The 19299-nt window shown below is 49.2% G+C and overlaps 1 protein-coding gene across 1 annotated transcript in view; it reads right to left on the bottom strand.

Annotated features, from left to right (window-relative positions):
- Positions 1-19299, bottom strand: part of CACNA1E (calcium voltage-gated channel subunit alpha1 E) — a 210016-nt gene that overhangs the window by 39001 nt on the left and 151716 nt on the right. The window contains exons 20-27 of the mRNA XM_034779013.1: positions 16752-16911; positions 15938-16067; positions 13403-13462; positions 12515-12621; positions 7462-7473; positions 3417-3513; positions 1491-1651; positions 335-472 (exon numbers count right to left, since the gene is read on the bottom strand). Coding sequence (XP_034634904.1) covers positions 335-472; positions 1491-1651; positions 3417-3513; positions 7462-7473; positions 12515-12621; positions 13403-13462; positions 15938-16067; positions 16752-16911 — 865 coding nt within the window. The remainder of the gene's footprint in view (positions 1-334; positions 473-1490; positions 1652-3416; positions 3514-7461; positions 7474-12514; positions 12622-13402; positions 13463-15937; positions 16068-16751; positions 16912-19299) is intronic.

The following is a 19299-nucleotide window of genomic DNA, read 5'->3' as shown; positions in this document are numbered from 1 at the left end:
ACTTATGCTGGGAGATGGACTGGCCTCAAATTCCCCTCAGGCCCACTCAGGGCAGTGGACTGTCCCAGCATTCACCTCCCAAGAAGGGAGTTGGTTCCACCAAGCTCCTATACCCATTAACTGGTGAGAGTTCTCACATACTGATATAATTTATTGACCTATCTCCTTCCCCCCAACTCTTCTCTCAGTGCCTTCTACCCCTTTCCCACCTGGAGAAACCCAGTTACTAGCCCTACTATTTAAACAGCTCTTCAAAAGGGGAACATGAGGTTTCTTCATGAATCCTGTGCCCCACAGACACCTGGAAGCAGACAGGACCAAGCACAATACTCACTGTGGCCACCCCTCTCCAGTGGAGACAGTGAAGAGCGTAAGCAAAGCCCAAATGATGTTGTCATAGTGAAATTCATGGCGCTTCCATTCACGACACTTCACCTCCATCTTGTTTTTCTCATGGTCCACGTAGTTGCCTCTGTAAGGTTAGGAGACAATCATAGAATATCAGGGTTGGAAGGGACCTCAGGAGATCATCTAGTCCATCCCTAACATCAGGACCTCTTTATACTGCCAGGACTGAAGAGGATTTAACTTTGCAGGGCAGCAGGGACACTTTTCTCCCCTTGTAAGGATGGAGAAGTCTTGATGGGGAGAGAAAATTAAGGAAATTGGAGGTGGGGAGAAACAAGATGAACAGGTTGAAGGAGACAGAGAAGGGGAGAGAAAAAGCAATCAAAAAGAGAAGGAAAGAAGAAAACAGACTGGGAGAAGAGTGGGGAGAAAGAGTCAGGGAAAGATTGAGAGACAAATGAAAGAGAGAAGGAAAAAGGGAGAGCTGGTAGGCTGAGCTTGTAACAGAGAATGTGTCAGAAGGAGAGTTCAGAGCTCATGTAATTCTTCAGGCACCTCCAGATTCTTAGCCCATCACAGGAGTTAATGTGAACATTTTGAACAGGGCAGCAATTCAGAATCAGTTTTTTCCCCATAGAATTTTTAATTGAAAAATGTGCTAGAAAGCAGCAGTGATAGTGCAGGAGACGCTCTTGGAGCAAAGGAAGCACAGCTCTGGCTTGAGGAGACCAGTCTGTCTTTAAGTGAGATGGGAAGCTCACTGTTCATTTAAAGACAGGCCTTCCCGTACTGATCCCACAGTGGACTTCTCCCCAGAATGGCAAGGACAGTGCTCTGAAATGCAGCAAAATTTCACTTAAAGGATGAGAAAGGAGTTCATTCCTCACGGAGTCCAGACATTTGTACTAGTCCTTTAAACAATGCTTTGTGGCTTTGATTTCTTGGGAAATGAGGAGTGGCTCCAACCCATGACCAAGGACTTCACAACCCAAACTGGATATTAACCAGCATCTGAGGGGGTGAAAGACCAGAGTTTTCACTACTGGCCCTTCATGTATCTACTTCTCTCCACACCACGGGCAGGAGTGGATGCCTTTGCCAGGGAAGCAGATTGGATCATGCATGCTGCATGGTGTACCTACATGCAATCCTTCTCTGTGTCCTTAGAGCTGTCCGTACAGTAGAAAAATTTCCCCTTGAAGAGCTGCACAGCAATGACTGCGAAGATGAACATGAAGAGCTTGTAGACGATAAGTATGTTGAAGACATTCTTCAGGGAAGTCACTACACAGTCAAAGACAGCCTGCAGGAGAAGGCAAATCCAAGGGCATGATTCACCATGCAGAACCTATGTATTTTGTCAGAGGGTGGGACCAAAGCTACCTAAGAAGGACATCTGAGGAGATGTGTCTCATTCCTGGTAGGAAAAGGATGCCAGAAGCAGACACTGTCCCAGGCAGAATAAGCTATTTTATAAATGACCAGAACATCCCAAAATCACTTATGGGAAAGCATTGCCCCAACAGGCACAAAGGATATTTATACCATATAAAGGTTCTTCACAACCATGTCTCAGGGCAGGATACAAGACACCATAGTACAACTAGCACTACTTAAGAACAGTTAGTGAACACTTATTTATTTAGCCTCACCTCCAACAACAAGACAGACTGGATATCTCTAATTACAATCGAAAGACACTGTCCTGTATGGCAGGTAGGCCTGAGGAATAAAGAACTGTAGATAGGTGCCCCAGACAGATATGAGATTCATAACCTTACGTGTACTAGATGTTTATTCTTTCAGCGTAATCATTCTTACCAGGGATTTCAGATAAAAGAACGCTGCTGTTTTATAAAATATGCTTTTCAAAAATAACCTCTAGAAGGCTTACTCTCAAAGGAGTGCACTTTTTAAATGAGTCATTAATTTAAAAGCATTCAGCTGCTTTTAGTATACTATAAGCCTGGTTTTTTTTAAAACTCAAGTTTCCATTTAGGTGTTCTCTGATCAACCCAGGGTGTGAAAATGCCAGTGCAGTTGGGATTGTCTTTTTGTTCTGTTTGTGCAGCACCTAGCACAACAGGGTCCTAGTCCATGACTGTACCAGAAACTACGGTAATACAAATGATAACAGTAGTAATAATTGCAAAAACGAATGAATCCTTTGGACATCTACCTTCCTACCTATACTGGCAAATGAGATAGTTAGACCTCTGCACTATCATTTGCAGCAGTTGAAGGCTGATTTTAAAAATCAGGCCCTGTGAGTTTACTCTTGCAATGGAGTATTTTGTTTTATTTTGTCTACACTTCATGCAGGCTCCATTGCAGTATTCTGGACTCTATTCTGGACTCCGCCAGCCTAATTAAGTCAGAACTGCAGGGGGTATGATAGCTACTTCAGCCAGCCTTGTGGAAGCATCAGAACTACCTGCAATGCTGAAAAAGGATCAGTTCTCAGTGCAAAAGGAGCTCAGGCAGCCTTGGTGGGATCTAAAGACAGACATTTAGATCAAGAGCTGAGCTTTCCCGAAGTTTGTTGGTGGAGGGATCCAGGTCTGGGGGTTTGATCAGCCTATTGGAATCAGCACCCAGGATCTGGGGGCTCGTGTTGAGGATATTTTTCATTGCAGTGGCAGGTTAAATGATTCCTGTATGTTGTGGGTGCCGAAACAGGGTTCCCCAGTCCCACATCAAATGGGCATTTAAGAATCCACACCTGCTTTACATGACTGAGTAGTCATATATGAAATTTAAGCCGTATTAGTAAGGTGCCATGACTGAAGACTGAGTTTGTAGGAGACCTGTAAACCAATCTGTAAGGTTTGTTGATTTCTTTGAGGTTTGGGAACGAAAGGTAATTGATATAAAGCACAAGCACTACTCTATCTCTTCCTAACCAGGGAATTGGTCCTAATTCCGTAGGCTGGAATTCAAATTCAATGAGAGAGGAACGAGGAAGGATCTCTCTTCTACGTTGGGGGATACTCTGATTGTTACCTCACCAGGATTTTGTCTGAACCTGGGGAGAAATGGAACCAAGGACAGAGAATTTTAAGCATTACCTTGAGTTTGGGCAATCGTTTAATGGTCTTCAGAGGCCTCAAGACCCGGAGCACACGCAGAGACTTAATGGTTTTGATATCCCGGCCTTTGTTGGTCCTACAGAGTTGGAAGGAGGCACACACATCCAAAAACAAAACAAAGAGAGGCAATAAACTTTCTGAGTTTGGGAGGAACTCATTGGAGATTTTCCAAAACATGCACACATGAGAAATCTAGGGCCACAGGCAGCCTAGGTGAAAGCCGGTGTCAATCCATTAGCATCCAGGGGGCTATACCTGCCTCCAGAAGCAACGGGTGTTCAAAACACATACTGAAAACGTTTGCAAATGAAAAATTAGGACTCTCTGGATCAGAGGACGGCAAGCAGAGCATTCAGTTCAACATCAGCTTTAGTGCATTCCCCCTTCAGCGAGGATCAACTGCAGTAGCCGATCTTGTTATTGTGAGAAAGAGTGAGGTAACAAGGTTAAAGCGGGTGATCCGACACTCTCGCTGTGCTGGGCCATCTGTTTCAAAGGCGCCACGCCACGCAGCATTCCTGCAATGTCATAAACTCATGCTGCCTGGCATGTCTGAGTTTGTTTTCCTAATGCAAACGCTTTTTCCGCTCTGTGCAATTTACAAACGCGAAGAACAAAATGCCACCAATATTGCATTTTTTAAACAATTGCTTCTGCTGTAAGCAAATTACATCGCTATAACAATAATGTACAAAATAGAAGAATGCAAATTTCCTTTGTTGGCAAAGTGCTCTATCTACTGGTATCTAGCACAAATTTTTCCATTGCACTCATCTCTAGTATCTGCCCTCTCTGTTCTAGATAAGCTTAGGCCATGTCCTCAGTTGTTTCACGGCTGAAAAACCTGGGCTCACTCACCATTAACTAGCCTGCTATTAGCTGTGGCTTGCTGGGCTGAGGAATGCTTTCCCTAATCAGTCTGACGGGTAATCTATAGCATAACTTTATACTCTGGTTATAAGGAAAAAAACAGATTTTTCTCAAGGGAAATGTTGTTAAAACCCTGATTTAAACTGTGATTTAAAAAAAAATCCGAACCCAAAAACCTAGGTGGGTAGCTACCAATATTCTGATCTGAGAATAATCAGAAACTTATTTTGTATTAGTAAAATAGACAAGGCTTTCAGTACATTTTGCATCCATCTGCTGTACTTGAAAACCTCTAGAAGGAGACTTACGACAAAGGGTACTTCTAATTGCACGGCTCCTTTTGTAAGGGTTAATACAATAGAAAGCACAATAACAGACCTAACCATAAACAGATGCAAAGAAAAACACTAATTAAAACTCCTTAACAACAGTACAACTCCACAAACACCACATTTAACGCGATTGCACAAACATTGGAATTAACCCACTTCATGCTTTGGCACCGTTACTCTGTGGGAGATGTTTCAACACATCGAGACCTCTCGCAGAAGCACTTATCAGACTCTCCTGGCCTGTGGTGCTGCCTGTGCAATTTTCACCTCCTATTTTTTTAAAGCCTTTGGGAGACAGACTATTTTTTATTTGGAAGGCAAATTGCAGCCCATTTTCTCAGCCCAGCAGCACGAGGGCCCCCCGCTGAGATGTTCTCACAAGGAATATGCTGTGAAAGGAATTGGGAGGGAACATCTAGCTGTCAGTGGCTGACATGTGACACTAGGACTGTGTGAGCTTTTTCTAATGAAACCAAGAGTTCACAAGGGGTTTCAACAAAGCTTGGGGAATTTAGGGTTATGCCCAAAATGTGAAACCAGGAAGATTTTGCCTTGTCTCAGGTTTCTTTTGGCTTGGCAGGTCCTGGGTCACCATCTCCGAACAGGCTTCCTCCTGATCTTTTGGTATCTGCTGGGGGGAGGAGTGGGGAAACCTTGGTGGCACTCAGGAGCTTTTCAGGGCAGCGGTCAGATCCTGCCCCTAACCCTCCTTCTTCAGGGAGGTGGAGCAATGGCAAGACAAGTCAGCTCTGGCCAAATGCTCAGTAAGACAGACATCTCACAGTGAGACCAGAAAATGGTCCTCAGACCCTATTGCTGTGCACCACCCTTTGCTTTACTCTGGGACTGAAACGCCAATAGCCGAGTGCACCTTGGGGGTCTCAGCCCCAGACCAAGGTAAAGGGCAGTGTGAAGCAGCATAAGGGGGACCGGAGGATCATTTCTCATTCCTATTGCTGCAGGATGGAAGAGAACAGGGCAAAGCACCTATTTCCTGAATTTACCTGCTAAGGATTTGCAAGGAGTGGGAAAGGAAAAGTGTTTGACTTGTTCCTCTCTCTGAAGCAGAATGGGGAGGAGGACAGGTCATACAGCCATCCCTGAAAAGTCAGTGGGAGAAGAGGGAGCTAGCTAGCCACAAGATTTACACAGGAGATGGCAAAGTGTAGGTGGAAAGCCCAGGTCTGGGGGCTTGTGATCCTCGCCTGAGGTGTGGGAGAGTTAAGGGATGTCAGGGATCTTCTCCCTCTGTCCCTGCTGAGACCAAGGAAAGGGGCTGCCAGAGAGGGAGAGGGATTTATGGTGCCTGGTGAAAAGTATGTAGAGTTTTAACCTGGTCATTGGCAAGACTCAGTAATTTCATGCAGAGTTGTCTCATGTGTCTAAAACACAAGGGGTGCACATACACACAGCGACCCTTTAAAAGGGCCAATGGAATTAAAACCATTATGTGTCACCAGCGGCGGCTCCACGCACCAGCGCTCCAAGCGGGTGCCTGGGGCAGCAAGCCGCGGGGGGCGCCCTGCCAGTCCCTGCAAGGGCAGCAGTCAGGCTGCCTTTGGCGGCATGCTTGCGGGAGGTCCGCCGGTCCCACGGATTCAGCAGCAATTTGGCGATGGGTACACCGAAGCCGCAGGACCGGGGACCTCCCGCAGGCAGTCCGCCCGCCAAAGGCAGCCTGCCTGCCGTGCTTGGGCAGCAAAAAAGCTAGAGCCGCCCCTGTGTGTCACACTACTCTAACACGAACACCCATTACTGAACAGTGCTATGTCTTCAGTGAGAACTGGGGTGACCAGATAGCAAGTGTGAAAAATCGGGACAGAGGGTGGGGGATAATAGGTGCCTATGTAAGAAAAAGCTCAAAAAATCAGGCCTGTCCCTATAAAATGGGACATCTGGTTACCCTAGTGAGAACACGGGGGTCTCTTCCACAAGACACTCTATTATCACATGGTCCCCAGAGAATACTTCTAGGAAAGTCACTGGCTGGCTCACAAGCATTTTGACTAGCTATTAAAGTGGCCCCTGGGAATAATGTTATCAATCACTTTTTCCAAAGGAAAGGAACTCAAATGTTTTTTGGAGAAGATCTTCAGGTTTCTTTTCATTTTGGGGTCCAAAATTAAACATACAGGACCTGATCTTGGAGCTGTGCTCATCTATGCCACCCAGCTGAAGATGATAATTCGCTCCACCTTCTACCACTTGAACATGGAATAGTCCAAACAGCAGAATGCAAGGTTTGGAAAACTCAGCCAATTGATCCCTCTGATTGGGGTAGCATCTGCTATTGCTTTATGAAAAAAGAACAGGGCATATAACCATGGCTTCCTATTGTACCATGGACATGGTACTCTTCACCGATCTCCACTGTGTGTTTATTTCCAACACAGAGCGAGAGAGAGAGAGACTGCTGTGTGTTCTTCTATCTTGGAATACAAACCCCTCTCTCTCTCTCCTTGTGAGAATCTCCCATATACACCTGGTGATGTTCCATCTGAGGCCCAGTTCATTGGGCCCAGATAGTCACAGCTGGAAGGATTGAGTATGGGGCACAGAACTTGCATTCTTTACAATGTTCTGATGTGTGCACCCACATGATTTTGATATCCCCACCCCACTCAAATTCTCTCCACCTTTACCTCCTTTACCACCTTTACCTCCATGAAGTGCTGATGACTTTGCAAGGTGGAAAGGACAAATGCAGGCAGGAAGTCATATGGGATAAGAAAACTTCAGTTACACAGTCAGACAAACCACCTTCCCCAAAAGCCCATTTTCCCTGGCCCGTAACCCCCAAAAGAATCAAACAGTATAATTACCCCAATGTATTCCTGTGGGTGATCCAGTCAGGCAGCCACAAAACAAAAACAAACAACAGGTGGGGAGAAAACAGAGAAGATAAGAAAATCCAAGAGAGAGAGCCAAGGATACAGGGAACGAGATTTGCATTAGAGTGGAATCACAAGTCTGTCTCACAGCCTTGGCATTCTGATATTCTACACATTTCAGCACTACAAGGCCTTTTTTTTGCTTCTCCCCCTCCTCCCAACCCAACCCAACCTGAATTTAAAAGGCAATCTGTATATCCACTGTACCACTAAGAAGATTCCCTTTACCAGGAACCACAATTCCAGACATTAATCTCTTCTCCATGGAAAATCAGGAATGACTAATCTACATGTCACCTGGAGCCACCCACCTCTCTTGATCCTGATTAACATACTCTAAATTCAGATGAGAAGAGGAAGTTGATTTGTAGCTGGGGTGTGGTCACTAATACAAGAGAAGCCAGAGGAGCGAGGTATTCTGGATGACACAATGGGCACAAGCCCTACCCCTCTCCTATCTGAATAAAATAGACAGAACGTGGAATGAATGTGGTGGTCATCCCAGTCTAGTCCCTGAAGGGGATAGCAGTTCCAGAGAGACCACAGCTCCAGTGAATCCTCACAGTCAAACCTTTAGCTTAGTTATTTTATATATATAGCCTCCAAAGCTAAAGGCTTGACTGTGGGGATTCACTGGAGCTGTGGTCTCTCTGCAACTGCTGTTGCGCCAGGCTTCTCCCGTTGGTTCGAAAATTGGTCTTTACTTATTTATTATTTATTAAATAGAGCCCTTTGTAGGTATGTTGGGGGGGTTATGTAGGCTGCATTTAGTTAGATACATTAGCTCTCCAGGCAGAGTTTTAGTAAGAGGAGTTAAGCTGGCTGCTCTCTTTGATGGCATACCAGAGTTTTAGGTGACATGGTGAAGTAGCAGGTGATCTATGGATTTGTGGCTTTACAGATCTGGGTTTGTCTGGATTAGTTTTTAATAACAACCGGGCTGTGGTTATTTCTCTGGAAACCTCACAAGAACACACAGGATTGCATGGCTGTTTTGTGACAACAGTGTGCCATCAAACAATAGACTGAATGCTGTGTATCTAGAGAACCCATTCTTCCAAATTCTGGCCTTGTGCCCATTGGATTGCAGCAGATACATGTTGCTGATTCCACAATCATAGGGGAGCGTCCTGGGGCAAACCTCCTTGAATGAAGAGAAGTATCAAAGCTTGCACAAATTTACAGAACATTCAAATACTCCGTGAGTGTTCTAGCGTTTCTTCCCATGAGAAATGCTGAAGGTGATGACATACCTTTGTAAGGATATTCTATACATGACAATCTCCACTCCCCGCCTCCCCCCACACCTGGATCCAGCGTTCCATCTGTGACTCACTAAGCTCAAGTCTCCCGATTTCAGGACTTTACCACATTGAGATTGATAACAAACATAATAGACTGACATCACTCGGAGACTTGGTGTTATGGGTCGCCACAAATATACAGCAAGGCCATAAAACAGCCCCTCCTTCACAAATGGCATGGCAGTAACCCAGCTAGATGTGCAAATACCCAGAAAGTCCAAGGCTGTGTGCCTTTGTTTTGCTCCCCCAAAAAGCAAAGGTGGACAAGGGAGAGGGGTGCATAGCCCCTGTGTGAAAACCAAATTCCGTACAAAGAAGATCATCCAGGGAAAAGAAAAGTGAATTCAAGAGCAATCCAGAAGACGCTTCCCCTTGAAACCACAATGGAGCAAGGCAGGCAGCTATGGACATTTATAGTTGGTGAACATTCTGCATCTCCGCAGGAACAGAGGATGGCAGCAGATGTGCCAATGCCTGGCAGTGCCCAGTGCCAGAGAAAAAGCTCCACCCACCAAGCTGAGGAGGTGACAGGCAATCCAAAGGAGAGACAGGTGTTCTTATAAATGCTTTATAATGTAAAAGCCAATTGGAAATCACAAAGGAGCAGCCGTCATTATGGTGAGGCAATTCTTGTCTTCTTTCCCTACCCAAGGTTATGAGCATCAGATCATTTCTCAAAAACAGGAGACAACTGCCCGCGGGAAAATTTGCAGGTTTACATTATAAAGAGCTCTTGTACATGGTGTAAGCAGCTACTGATCTATATATCTAGCACTACTATGTAGGGCAACATATATGTTTGCTGCAAACATACATGAAGGCATGTGGGCCTTCTCTGTGTTGGAGTTTTGAGTGTCTAAACCAATGGACAGAGTGCTTTCCATTGAGAATTCAGCTGCTCCCCAGTGCCAAAAGATAGATTCCCCTTCTTAGAGATGGCCATAGTTGTAAAGGAGCCAGTTGCCAGTCACTGAGGAAGCCAGCTGGGCCTGCAAAACACTGGGGACAGAACCTGGGCATTGTCTGGGTTGGTGGGAGGGAGAGGATGTGGTGTTGACAGTGTCAGGCTGACAGCTCTGCAGACTGAAGTTCTGTTTATCCACAGAACAGGCACAGCCCACGCGGTGACAATGCAAGCTCCCCCACATTGCACTGCCGATGGGCCCCAACACTGACCAAGAAGGACCACCACTGTGGGTGAGAGCAGCGTAGTCACCACGTGCCATTCAATCCATCGTTGTCCTTTCTGTTGAGGCTGAAAAATAGGGGGTTGGTTAGTGCTAATTGTGGTGGTGGTTTTTGTGATGCAGACACTTGTCCACTGGGAAATGGACTGAGAAGCCACCAACAGCCAGCAGATGGTAAGAACTTTCAGTAACTACTAGTTGGGCTGGATCTGAATGGCGACCGAGACGTGAAAGGCTCCATTACCCTACTACCTATCCCTTGAACTGCGCAGCCTATCCTTCATTGCTGGTATCCCCAGTACAAGCAGCTGTCCTTAAGGGCGGAGCCACAGCCAGAACAGTAGCTCAAATGGGGATGAGTTCAATCTCCACGAGAGAGAGAGAAAGAACCTGGACAGGAGGCAGGAAGACCGGTATTTTCTACCCAGCTGGTAGACAGCTCCTGTGGCATGGCTGACTCTAAATCACCTGAAGACTATCCAAGGAGTCAGAGTCATATCCCCACCTAGCAGAGTACCTGCTCAGTCACCTGGCAGCCTGGCTCAATCCCCAAGATATGGCACCAGGTAGGTCCAGAGGGCTGACCTCATTCCCCCACTTCACTTTCTGGTTGGGTCCCCAGTGCATGAGCTAACCTGGCCAGATGCAGAGCCAGCTGAATTCTCCAGGGCTCTTCACGAAGAGAGAGCTGTGACTGAAAGGACCAGAGAGTGTGAGAGAGAGAGCAAGAGAGCAAGTGAATGAGCCAGTGAGAGAGAGGGAGCGAGAATGAGCAGGTGTATGTGCTGGGGGGAGCGGGAAAAGTGACACACAGAAAGGGGAGTGATGGATTATGGCCCATAATCCATCAAGTGACCTCAGGCCTCAGGACCCCTGAGGCCCCCTGCACAGTACCTGAACTGTGGACAAACAGAGGGCTTCGCTCTCCACGACTGTCAGTCCCTCCCCTTCCACCAGCACTAAAGCCACGAGCGCACGTTTCAAAGGCACAAAGAAAGAACAACAACATGACAAACTCACAGCATGCTGGCACACAGGACCCTGCTCTCCGCTCCTTCCCTTCTCAGGGAAGTACCCTGCTTAAAGCACTGCTGAGGCAGTGCTTTAACGTCGCTGCTGCTTTTGTGCCCCCTGTCAGTGGTCCTGCCAGGTCCCTAGCAGCAGGGACGCCGATGGAGGAGTGCAAAAGGGGCAGCGACATTAAAGCGCTGCCGCGGCAGCGCTTTAACGTCCCTCCCCCTTTTGCCCCCCCCTCCAGGCCGCCCATGGGGGGCGGTGGCCCCCCAACCCCACCCCTTCCAGGGCTGGGGGGGGGAGCCGGCTCCCGTACCGGTAAGTTTTCAATTTTACTTTCTCCCCTGTGCATGTACTCACTCAATGGGAGGGAGGGGGCTGGGCAAACCGGCAGAAATTAATTCCACCCCCCAATATCTCCCTTGGAAACAGAAGGAAAAAAGGCAGATCCTCACTGACTGGGGTGAGGCCCCGATGAGGTCAGCATGAGGAGCAGATATGCTCCTTTTCTCTGTCCCCATCACAGTGCACAGAATAAGCGGGCCAGTGCCATCCTGGTGTTGTAGTGCCATCGCCTTGGTAGCAGTCTAGGTTGAAACCACTTGGCTTTGAGCTTTCAGGAAGGTCAGCATGTCAGGTTCTTCCCCACCCGTCCTGTGTGCTAAGTGCAAAACATCTCTCCTGCTTCGAATGGCTTTGAAATGGCAAGCCAGTCCTCACACCATACCCCTCTGAGATTGAGAAACTGCATGCCACAAGCCTGCGCCTCAAAATGGAGAATGCCGATCAAGGCGAAGCTAAGGAACTGCAGCATTTTTTGCCCCTTGGGACTGGCCTGTCCCTGCTGGCTAATGTACCGCTCCCAGGATGTCCCTGATAATGCAGCTGGTGGAACAGAGGACAGAGGGGTTAAAACAGCCAGTTGTGCTGCTATTTTTAATGAGGAGTACAGGCCTGTAGCATATCCTGAGGGAAATGCCCTCCCCTCCACCAGGAGGCGTGTGATGGGAACTGGCCAGCGGATGTCATCACTGCATGGGAATAAGTGTTTGTTTGCCAGTACCAGCTCTGCCTCACACCGTACTTGTGTCACCTCCGTCCACCCTAGGTATAATTAGCAGATGCCTAACTCCATCTCTGCCACCCCTGCTCTCCTTCCTTCTTCCCCCCTCTGTCTCCTCCTTTCTTCCATGTCGGAGGCTGATGTCCCTGGCTGACATCCCCACCAACGCCGACAGGGAGAAGCCAGCAGCTGCGTTGCTGGGCGGCCAGGCCAACCTGGTAGGACTCTGTCTCTGCAGTGTGACTGTGGACTGCCAAAGGAATGGGAGGTATTCAGAAAGTGAAGGAGACCGAAGAAGGAATGGATTCACAAGAGAAACCTAGCTGGCTCTCGCTGCCATCCTAAGCTCGCCCTGCTGAGAGCGGCTCGACACACCACCCTGGGAAAGCAGGGTAAAATGGGAGACAGCTACTTACGCCAAGGCGAAAGCCACCAGTGCCCCAACTACCACGATGAAATCCAGGATATTCCAGAGGTCTCGGAAATAAGAGCCGTCCTGCAGGATCAAGCCCTGGTCTATCATCTGCAGGGAAGGGATGAAAACACAGGCAGTAAATACCTCACGTAGCATCATCAAGTAAAAACCACCCCACAAGGGGCCTGATTTGCAGGGTTGCTGAGTGCCCCACTGGCTCCATTGACTTCAGGGAGCGTCGTGGTTGACCAGCCCTTGGACTCTGCTGCCCCTGTCTTGTTGGGATGCAATCAGGTCAGGATGTGCAGGAGGTTCCATAAACATTGTTTTTTAATCCAAATTTAAGACAGAACTAACCCCAAGCTGTGATTTCACATTCTGCTCGCAGCAATGCTCAGACAATTTCCACCCACAAGGAAGTCACAGTAAATTGAGATTGTGCCAACAGCCGCCCTTCTCTCCCCCACTCCGCCTGACCTTTCCAGGCTCACTCGGCACTAAGGGAGAGATAGTTCAGGGCTAAGCTCTGCTGCCTGGAGTACCCTCATCTTCAACGGTGCTGCACAGCCTGCAGTTCAGCACGCCAGGCAGTGATAGGGCAAGGCATAGCAATGGATCTGGGCAGCTCCAGGGGTTAAAGTGACATCAGCTGTGACACCCTCATTTACTTTCTTCTGACCAAATATGTTGTGCAGAATTTTGTGCTGGTAGAGCAGCGGCCCGTGGGACAGCCCTGACAGCCTCTTTGCTAGCCAGCAGATGGCAGCCCTAAGGAAACAGCTGCAATTTAAGGGGGCCCTGTTGGGAAAGCAATGCACACCCGTCCTCCCGCTCCCCTCTCCAGCACACTACACTGGCTTTCGGGAGCTCCTCCGAGTGATTCTCTTACCTTTATAATCATCTCAAAGGTGAAGACACCCGTGAAAACGTAGTCAAAATACCTCAGGACCTGCGAAGACAGAGCAGAGGCAGTGGGTGTTTGGGAGGAACACCCCCGCAGCTGGCAGCTGTACAGCACTCACGCGCCCAGGGCTGCACGCTGGTGCTCACTCGTGCACCCTCCTATGGACCCACACTAACTCCTCCACCGCTGAAGATCAAAAGCAGGGCTTACGTTCTTGTCCTGGAGCCAAGCTAGGAAAGAGCCTATTACCCGGGAGCATGGCACCGCCAGAAACTTAATCCAGGTATCCCATGAAAACTTCCTGGCCATTCATCAAGCCACTACCTATGCTATAAAATCTTGGGTGCCTTTGTGTCTCAGCCAGGAGGAGCTGAAGGCCTCTCTGCAGAGACTTGTGGCTGGGACACCCAATTCCCACCCCTACTTAGGTAAAGCCCTCTGCTCCACTAGCATTGTCACCTCCCCTCCAGCTAATGTACCCCGCCAGAGCTAACCAATCATGGCCACTGGGTCTAGAAATCATTCAGTGCTGGGGGCAGCTGAGGAGGATTTTCAGCGGCCTGTGCAGTAGCAAACGCTGGTTTGATTTTTAACTCAGACCAGTGTGACAGGAATTCAAATCCTCCCTGTCCATGCAGCGCAGTGAGAAATAACTGGAGGCACGCTCATCCTTCCGCTTCCCTGCTTCCATTCCCTTCTGACCCTGCTCTGCTCCCCCACTTCACTCTGCCTCCCATTTATCTTCCCTCACTGCCTGCTCCATGGCTCCCTGCTGCTCCCGCTGCTGCACTGACTTCAGACTCCTTCCTCCTCTCTGCCATGGAGTCTTCTGCAGACCGTCCCTTCTCCTGTTAAAGGGGCAGCGATCTCCGCCACTCTGCTAGCTGGGGGTGAAATTCACTGCTGTGCTGGGCCAGCACCAGGCGTGCGTCGTCTTACATCCAGCTGAGGCCCCCCAAAGACGACTTAGATCCTGCACAACCTTTGGGCTGCCACTCTGCACAGGGATGAATTTCTGCCTGCATGAACATCAGTAGAAAGGGGACGATTTGACTACTGTGACATGGTATCCTGGGGGCAGTGACTGACCGGCCCACCTGAGCTGAGGCTCGCTAATGCCAGCTTCCTGACTCAATTTCCTTGTGCAGTCTCTGTCACCAACAACAGAAACAAATAAGGATTTGCCATCCCAGCTTGCTAAATTCCAACTCTGGTTCTGCCCCATGCAGCACAAACGGCTGGTTTCAGGTAGGCTCTCGTAGAAGGGCCCTTCTAGGCATGATGGCCATTCTAAGCGGCTTACCAAGTAACAGAGGCTGGTCTGTGCTTTCATCCCCTGCTCAGTCTGTCAATGCACCCAGGCTGCTTAAGTGCAGGTGAGATCTGATCAACAGCTTGTCCTCCAGGGACTGACGGATGTAACACACCCATTACATTGCGACAAAGTAACGACTACAATAACACTGGAACAATCTGTGATTTCTCATTCGACAACTGAGCCCCAGATTCAATTTTCCTTGGACAAAACAACACAAAACCTTTTTCCTAGCCTCACTCCTGCTGGGTGATGTGATGTGATAAGATGAGACCCACATCACAGCAATGGCCGTCTCTGTCCTGCTCCCTCTTTTTCTTGTGAGCCCTGTCAAACCACCGGCCTTTGCTCATGCTGTTCCTGTGACCATCTTGCTGCATGCCTCCTCATTCAGTCTCCTTTCCTTTAACCTTGACATCCCCCAGCCTAACTCAGGTTATGTCTTCACTGCTAAGAAAAGGTGCAGTTTACTGCGGGAAAGTCATGTGCACTAGCTATCTCACTGTGCTTCCTATTGGAGGCCAGGTTCTGCACTTTTATGAGATACACTAGGCGAGGTCAGTTACAGGCAAAGGTATAGCACCAACCTTACCTTGCTATGTCATGGGGAAAACTACAGGTGCTTTGTCTCTCCCAGGATTTCACAATGGGATAACGCTCACGCGTTCATTATCTCGCTATATAAAACCCCACCTCTTGGGCAGTCTCAGTTCACCTATCCATCACATTGGACAAGTACCACCAACCTGCTTCAACCACCCTATTTCCTTCTCTGGCCTGACACCATATCCTCTCCGATCAAACACACACCCTTCCTGACCCTTGGTACCCAGATGTATCTTTCCCTCCCAGCTGACTCTGGGGCCCCCACACATATTCCTAGACTTCAGATCTCCCTCTTGCTAACTGCACATTAAAGAATGCCAGGGTTTGGAAAAGATAGGTGAGCATCTGGTTGCTCTGAGGGTTTGTAGTTCTGTACTTGATGCTGAGGCAGGATCGAGGGTGTCATGTGGATGGACACATGTAGCAAAGAGGATGCTGGAGAATATATCCCAGCATGCCATTTGCTACCACTCTGCAAAGAAGCAAGACAAGTTAAAGCAAGTACAATTGTTCTTCCTCCTCTCCCCACTTTGGTCTATGCACAGCTGATGTACTGGGCAGGAGGGGGTGGGGAGATCAGTAAGAAAGTGCACAATTACTTTATTCCTGTCTGAGTTGGTCAGGACAGGGTCCTCTGCTGCCAGGGCAATGCTGCTCGCGGCAATCACCAGGAGGATGCACATCTCGAAGTAGCGCAGGTTCACGATGTAATGGCAGGCCCTTCGCACTCTGCAGGAGATATAGTTCAGAGCAATCACTAGCTGTGCATCTACGTTACCCAGGCCTTAGACAAGGCTACACAAAAAAATGCCTTAAACGGTTGTTGGTTCGGTTGCACTCAGAATTAGGAAACGTCAGATTTGTAGTTGCCTGTGCAACCTTACTTTGGCCCCTTGTGCATTGAATCAGGCAGGGATCTTGTGGGGAAAAAACTGTCAATGAAAATGTAATTAAAGATCACAATGCACATGCCCAAAGGGGCTGAATGGCGAACGAATGGAATGGAGCCAGGCTTTGTAGGAGCTGGGCAGCTGGAGTCACAAGGAGTCCATGCACCTGTAGGAGCTGAGCTCTACCCCTGTATGGCTTCAGGGGAGCAAGTATCAGGCTGCTCATGCATCTCCCAGCCCTGTTGTGTTGCTGAAGCCAGCTGGGCATCTGGGGGTGCTGCGGTAGCTGAGCAGGTGGGTGGGGAAGCCTGGGCCAGTATTGCTCCTGCCCCCCTGGAGCTGAGAAAGCAGCAGCAAATACAGGAAGTTGGTGGAGTACAAGTAGGAGGCCCCGATGTTGGCTCAGGCTTCCCCAGCTCCTCCAGAGACCCAGCTGGCTGAAACCTACAAGGCCCTGCCCCATCAGATCCTTCCCTTCTCCAGGGCTCAGCTATTCCAGTACAAAGACCAAAGAATATCTCACGGGTTTGTCGTGCTGAAGATAAACATGGAGCTATGAGGCACCATCGCTTTGCCCGTCTCTGAGCTTTTCTCCTTCTTCCGTTTCTTCTTCTCTTTCTCCTCATCCTCTTTTGTCTCTGCCTCCTTTAAGGGGCTGGCTTCTCCATCCGTCTTGTTGCTAACTGCAAAGAAATCAGTCCTTTTACTGACCCAGCAGGTTAACAGCTGCATGGGACATTTACCCTGGATGAAAGTACAGGACATTTTCCCGGGAGATGGGCTGACCATATCAACAGCTACTATGAGCTTTGACTGAAGAGCCTAGTGATGGGTTATCCACAAGGAACTGGCAACTGGTTGATGGCTTCCCTGCCTGGAATACACTGTCATTCCCAAAATTAGCTCCCTTGCATGAGCACTTTCAAGAGAGTATTGCACACCGAGGCTGCTGTAAAACTTCACGCTCCTCAGTGATTGCTCTGGCTGCTGCCTTGTGAGTGCAACAACAAAAAGAATGATGCACACTACTCAGCCACCTAAGAATATCATTTCTCCACAGCGAGAGGGACTGTGAATGGCAAGATTGCTGTTTTACATTCCCACATCCAAGTTCTGCTGTTAGCGAGAGACAGATGAAAAGGAAAGGACAGACACAGACTGTCAAGCAGAAACAGAGACAAGGGGCTCTAATGAGGCACATTTTTGTGGTGATGTTTAATTAATAACCCAATTTAAAATCTCTCACCTTGAAGGTGAGGGGAAATGTTCCTCTTGTTTTTAGGGTTTGATTGACAGACAATCAGAGTGGGATGGGTTCATTGTACATAAAGTTTAATTTAGTGTTTCGCATAGGCCTTGGCAATAGGGAAGGAGACGGAAGGGGAGGAGGGAGAGGGGGAGGGAGACAGGGAATGAGGGAGTAGGGAGAAGGAGACAGGATGGAGATGAGAAAGGGGAAAGGAGAGAAAAGGAAAAAGAGAAGGGGAAAGAAGTCATATGAGTGAAGATGATGGGAAAGAGGGGAGGGAATGAAAGAGACAGTAGGAAGGAGAAATGGAGAGGGAGAAAAAGACAAGGCACAGCACAAGAGAAAGTGGGCAACTAACAACCCCTGTACAGTAAGCCACGACCGCACAGTGCAGGAGTCAAGGGCAGAATCAGGGGCCGAGTTACACATTTGAGCACAGCACATGCCCAAAGGGGAGATGCTATGTTTTGCTGGAGGGTTTGTCCTGAGCAATATGCATCAGGCTGTTCTGCCCCCGTGGCACAGGCCTGGCTTTTATTCTAGCACAGCTCTTGCGGGGGGAGTTTCCCTGTGGGCTCAAAGCATGGCTGAGAGACTCCTCCTACATTTCCGTAGTTAGTGGAAAGAAGTCCTTGCCCACCCTGGGGATCTGCCCCAGTTACAACCTCCAGGGTAGCTGTACTAATGCAAACCCCTCATGTAGAAAGGAAAAATCGTGTTTCACTCCAATGCCGCTTTTCTTCGTTTGCTTAGTTGTGTCTATTACAGCGGTGCCTGAGGCCCCATTGTGCTAGGCTAGGGGTGGGTAAACTTTTTGGTGTGAGGGCCACGTCTGGGAATAGAAATTGTATGGCAGGCCGTGAATGCTCAGAAAATTGGGATTGGGGTGTGGAAAGGGATGAGGACTCTGGCTGGGTGTGCAGGATCCGGGGTGGGGCCAGAAATGAGTTCAGGCTGTGGGAGGGGGCTCCGGGCTGGGGCATGGGGGAGGGGGGAGGGCTCCGGCTGGGGATGTGGGCTCTGGGGTGGGGCTGGGGATGAGTGGTTTGGGATGCAGTAGAGTGCTCTGGGCTGGGACCAAGGGGTTCAGAGGGTGAGAGGGGGATCAGGGTTGGGGCAGGGGGTTGGGGCATGGGGGAAGTGAGGGCTCCCGCTGGGGGTGTGGGCTCTGGGGTGGGGCTGGGGATGAAGGGTTTGGGGTGCAGGAGGGTGCTCCAGGCTGGGATTGAGAGGTTTGGAGGGTGGGAGGGGGATCAGGGCTGGGGCAGGGGGTTGGAGCACGGCAGGAGGCTCAGGGGTGCAGGCTCTGGGCGGTGCTTACCTCAAGCAGCTCCTGGAAGCAGTGGCATGTCCATTCTCCAATTCCTACGCAAAGGTGCGGCCAGGTGGCTCTGCACACGGCCCCATCTGCAGGCACCGCCCCTTCAGCTCCCATTGGCTGCAGCCAATGGGAGATGCAGGGGCAGCGCTTGGGGCAGGGGCAGCGTGTGGAGCGCCGGAGTGGGGCAAGCCCCAGACCCCACTCCCCAGCGGGAGCTTGAGGGCTGGATTAAACCAGCTGGCAGGCCGGATCCAGCCCATGGGCCGTAGTTTACCCACTGCTGTGCTAGGCACTGTACAAACATAGAGTGGTAGACAGCCCCACCAGGAATAGCTAGCAGTTGAACTAGATCAGACCCAGGGTGGGAGAAGGGCTCTAACATACAAGCAGAGTGAACAATGGGATGGTAGCAAGTGTCATGTTAGTTCCATAATTTTTTTTAGGGGTGGTGTGTTTCATTAGGAGGGGAATCAGCTAACTGGCAAGAAAAGGGAAAGGGGT

Source organism: Trachemys scripta, chromosome 8, assembly GCF_013100865.1.
Source record: "Trachemys scripta elegans isolate TJP31775 chromosome 8, CAS_Tse_1.0, whole genome shotgun sequence".
Lineage (NCBI taxonomy): Eukaryota > Metazoa > Chordata > Testudines > Emydidae > Trachemys > Trachemys scripta.
The sequence above is the reverse complement of the archived record's forward strand: the minus strand, read 5'-3'. Positions and strand labels throughout refer to the sequence as shown.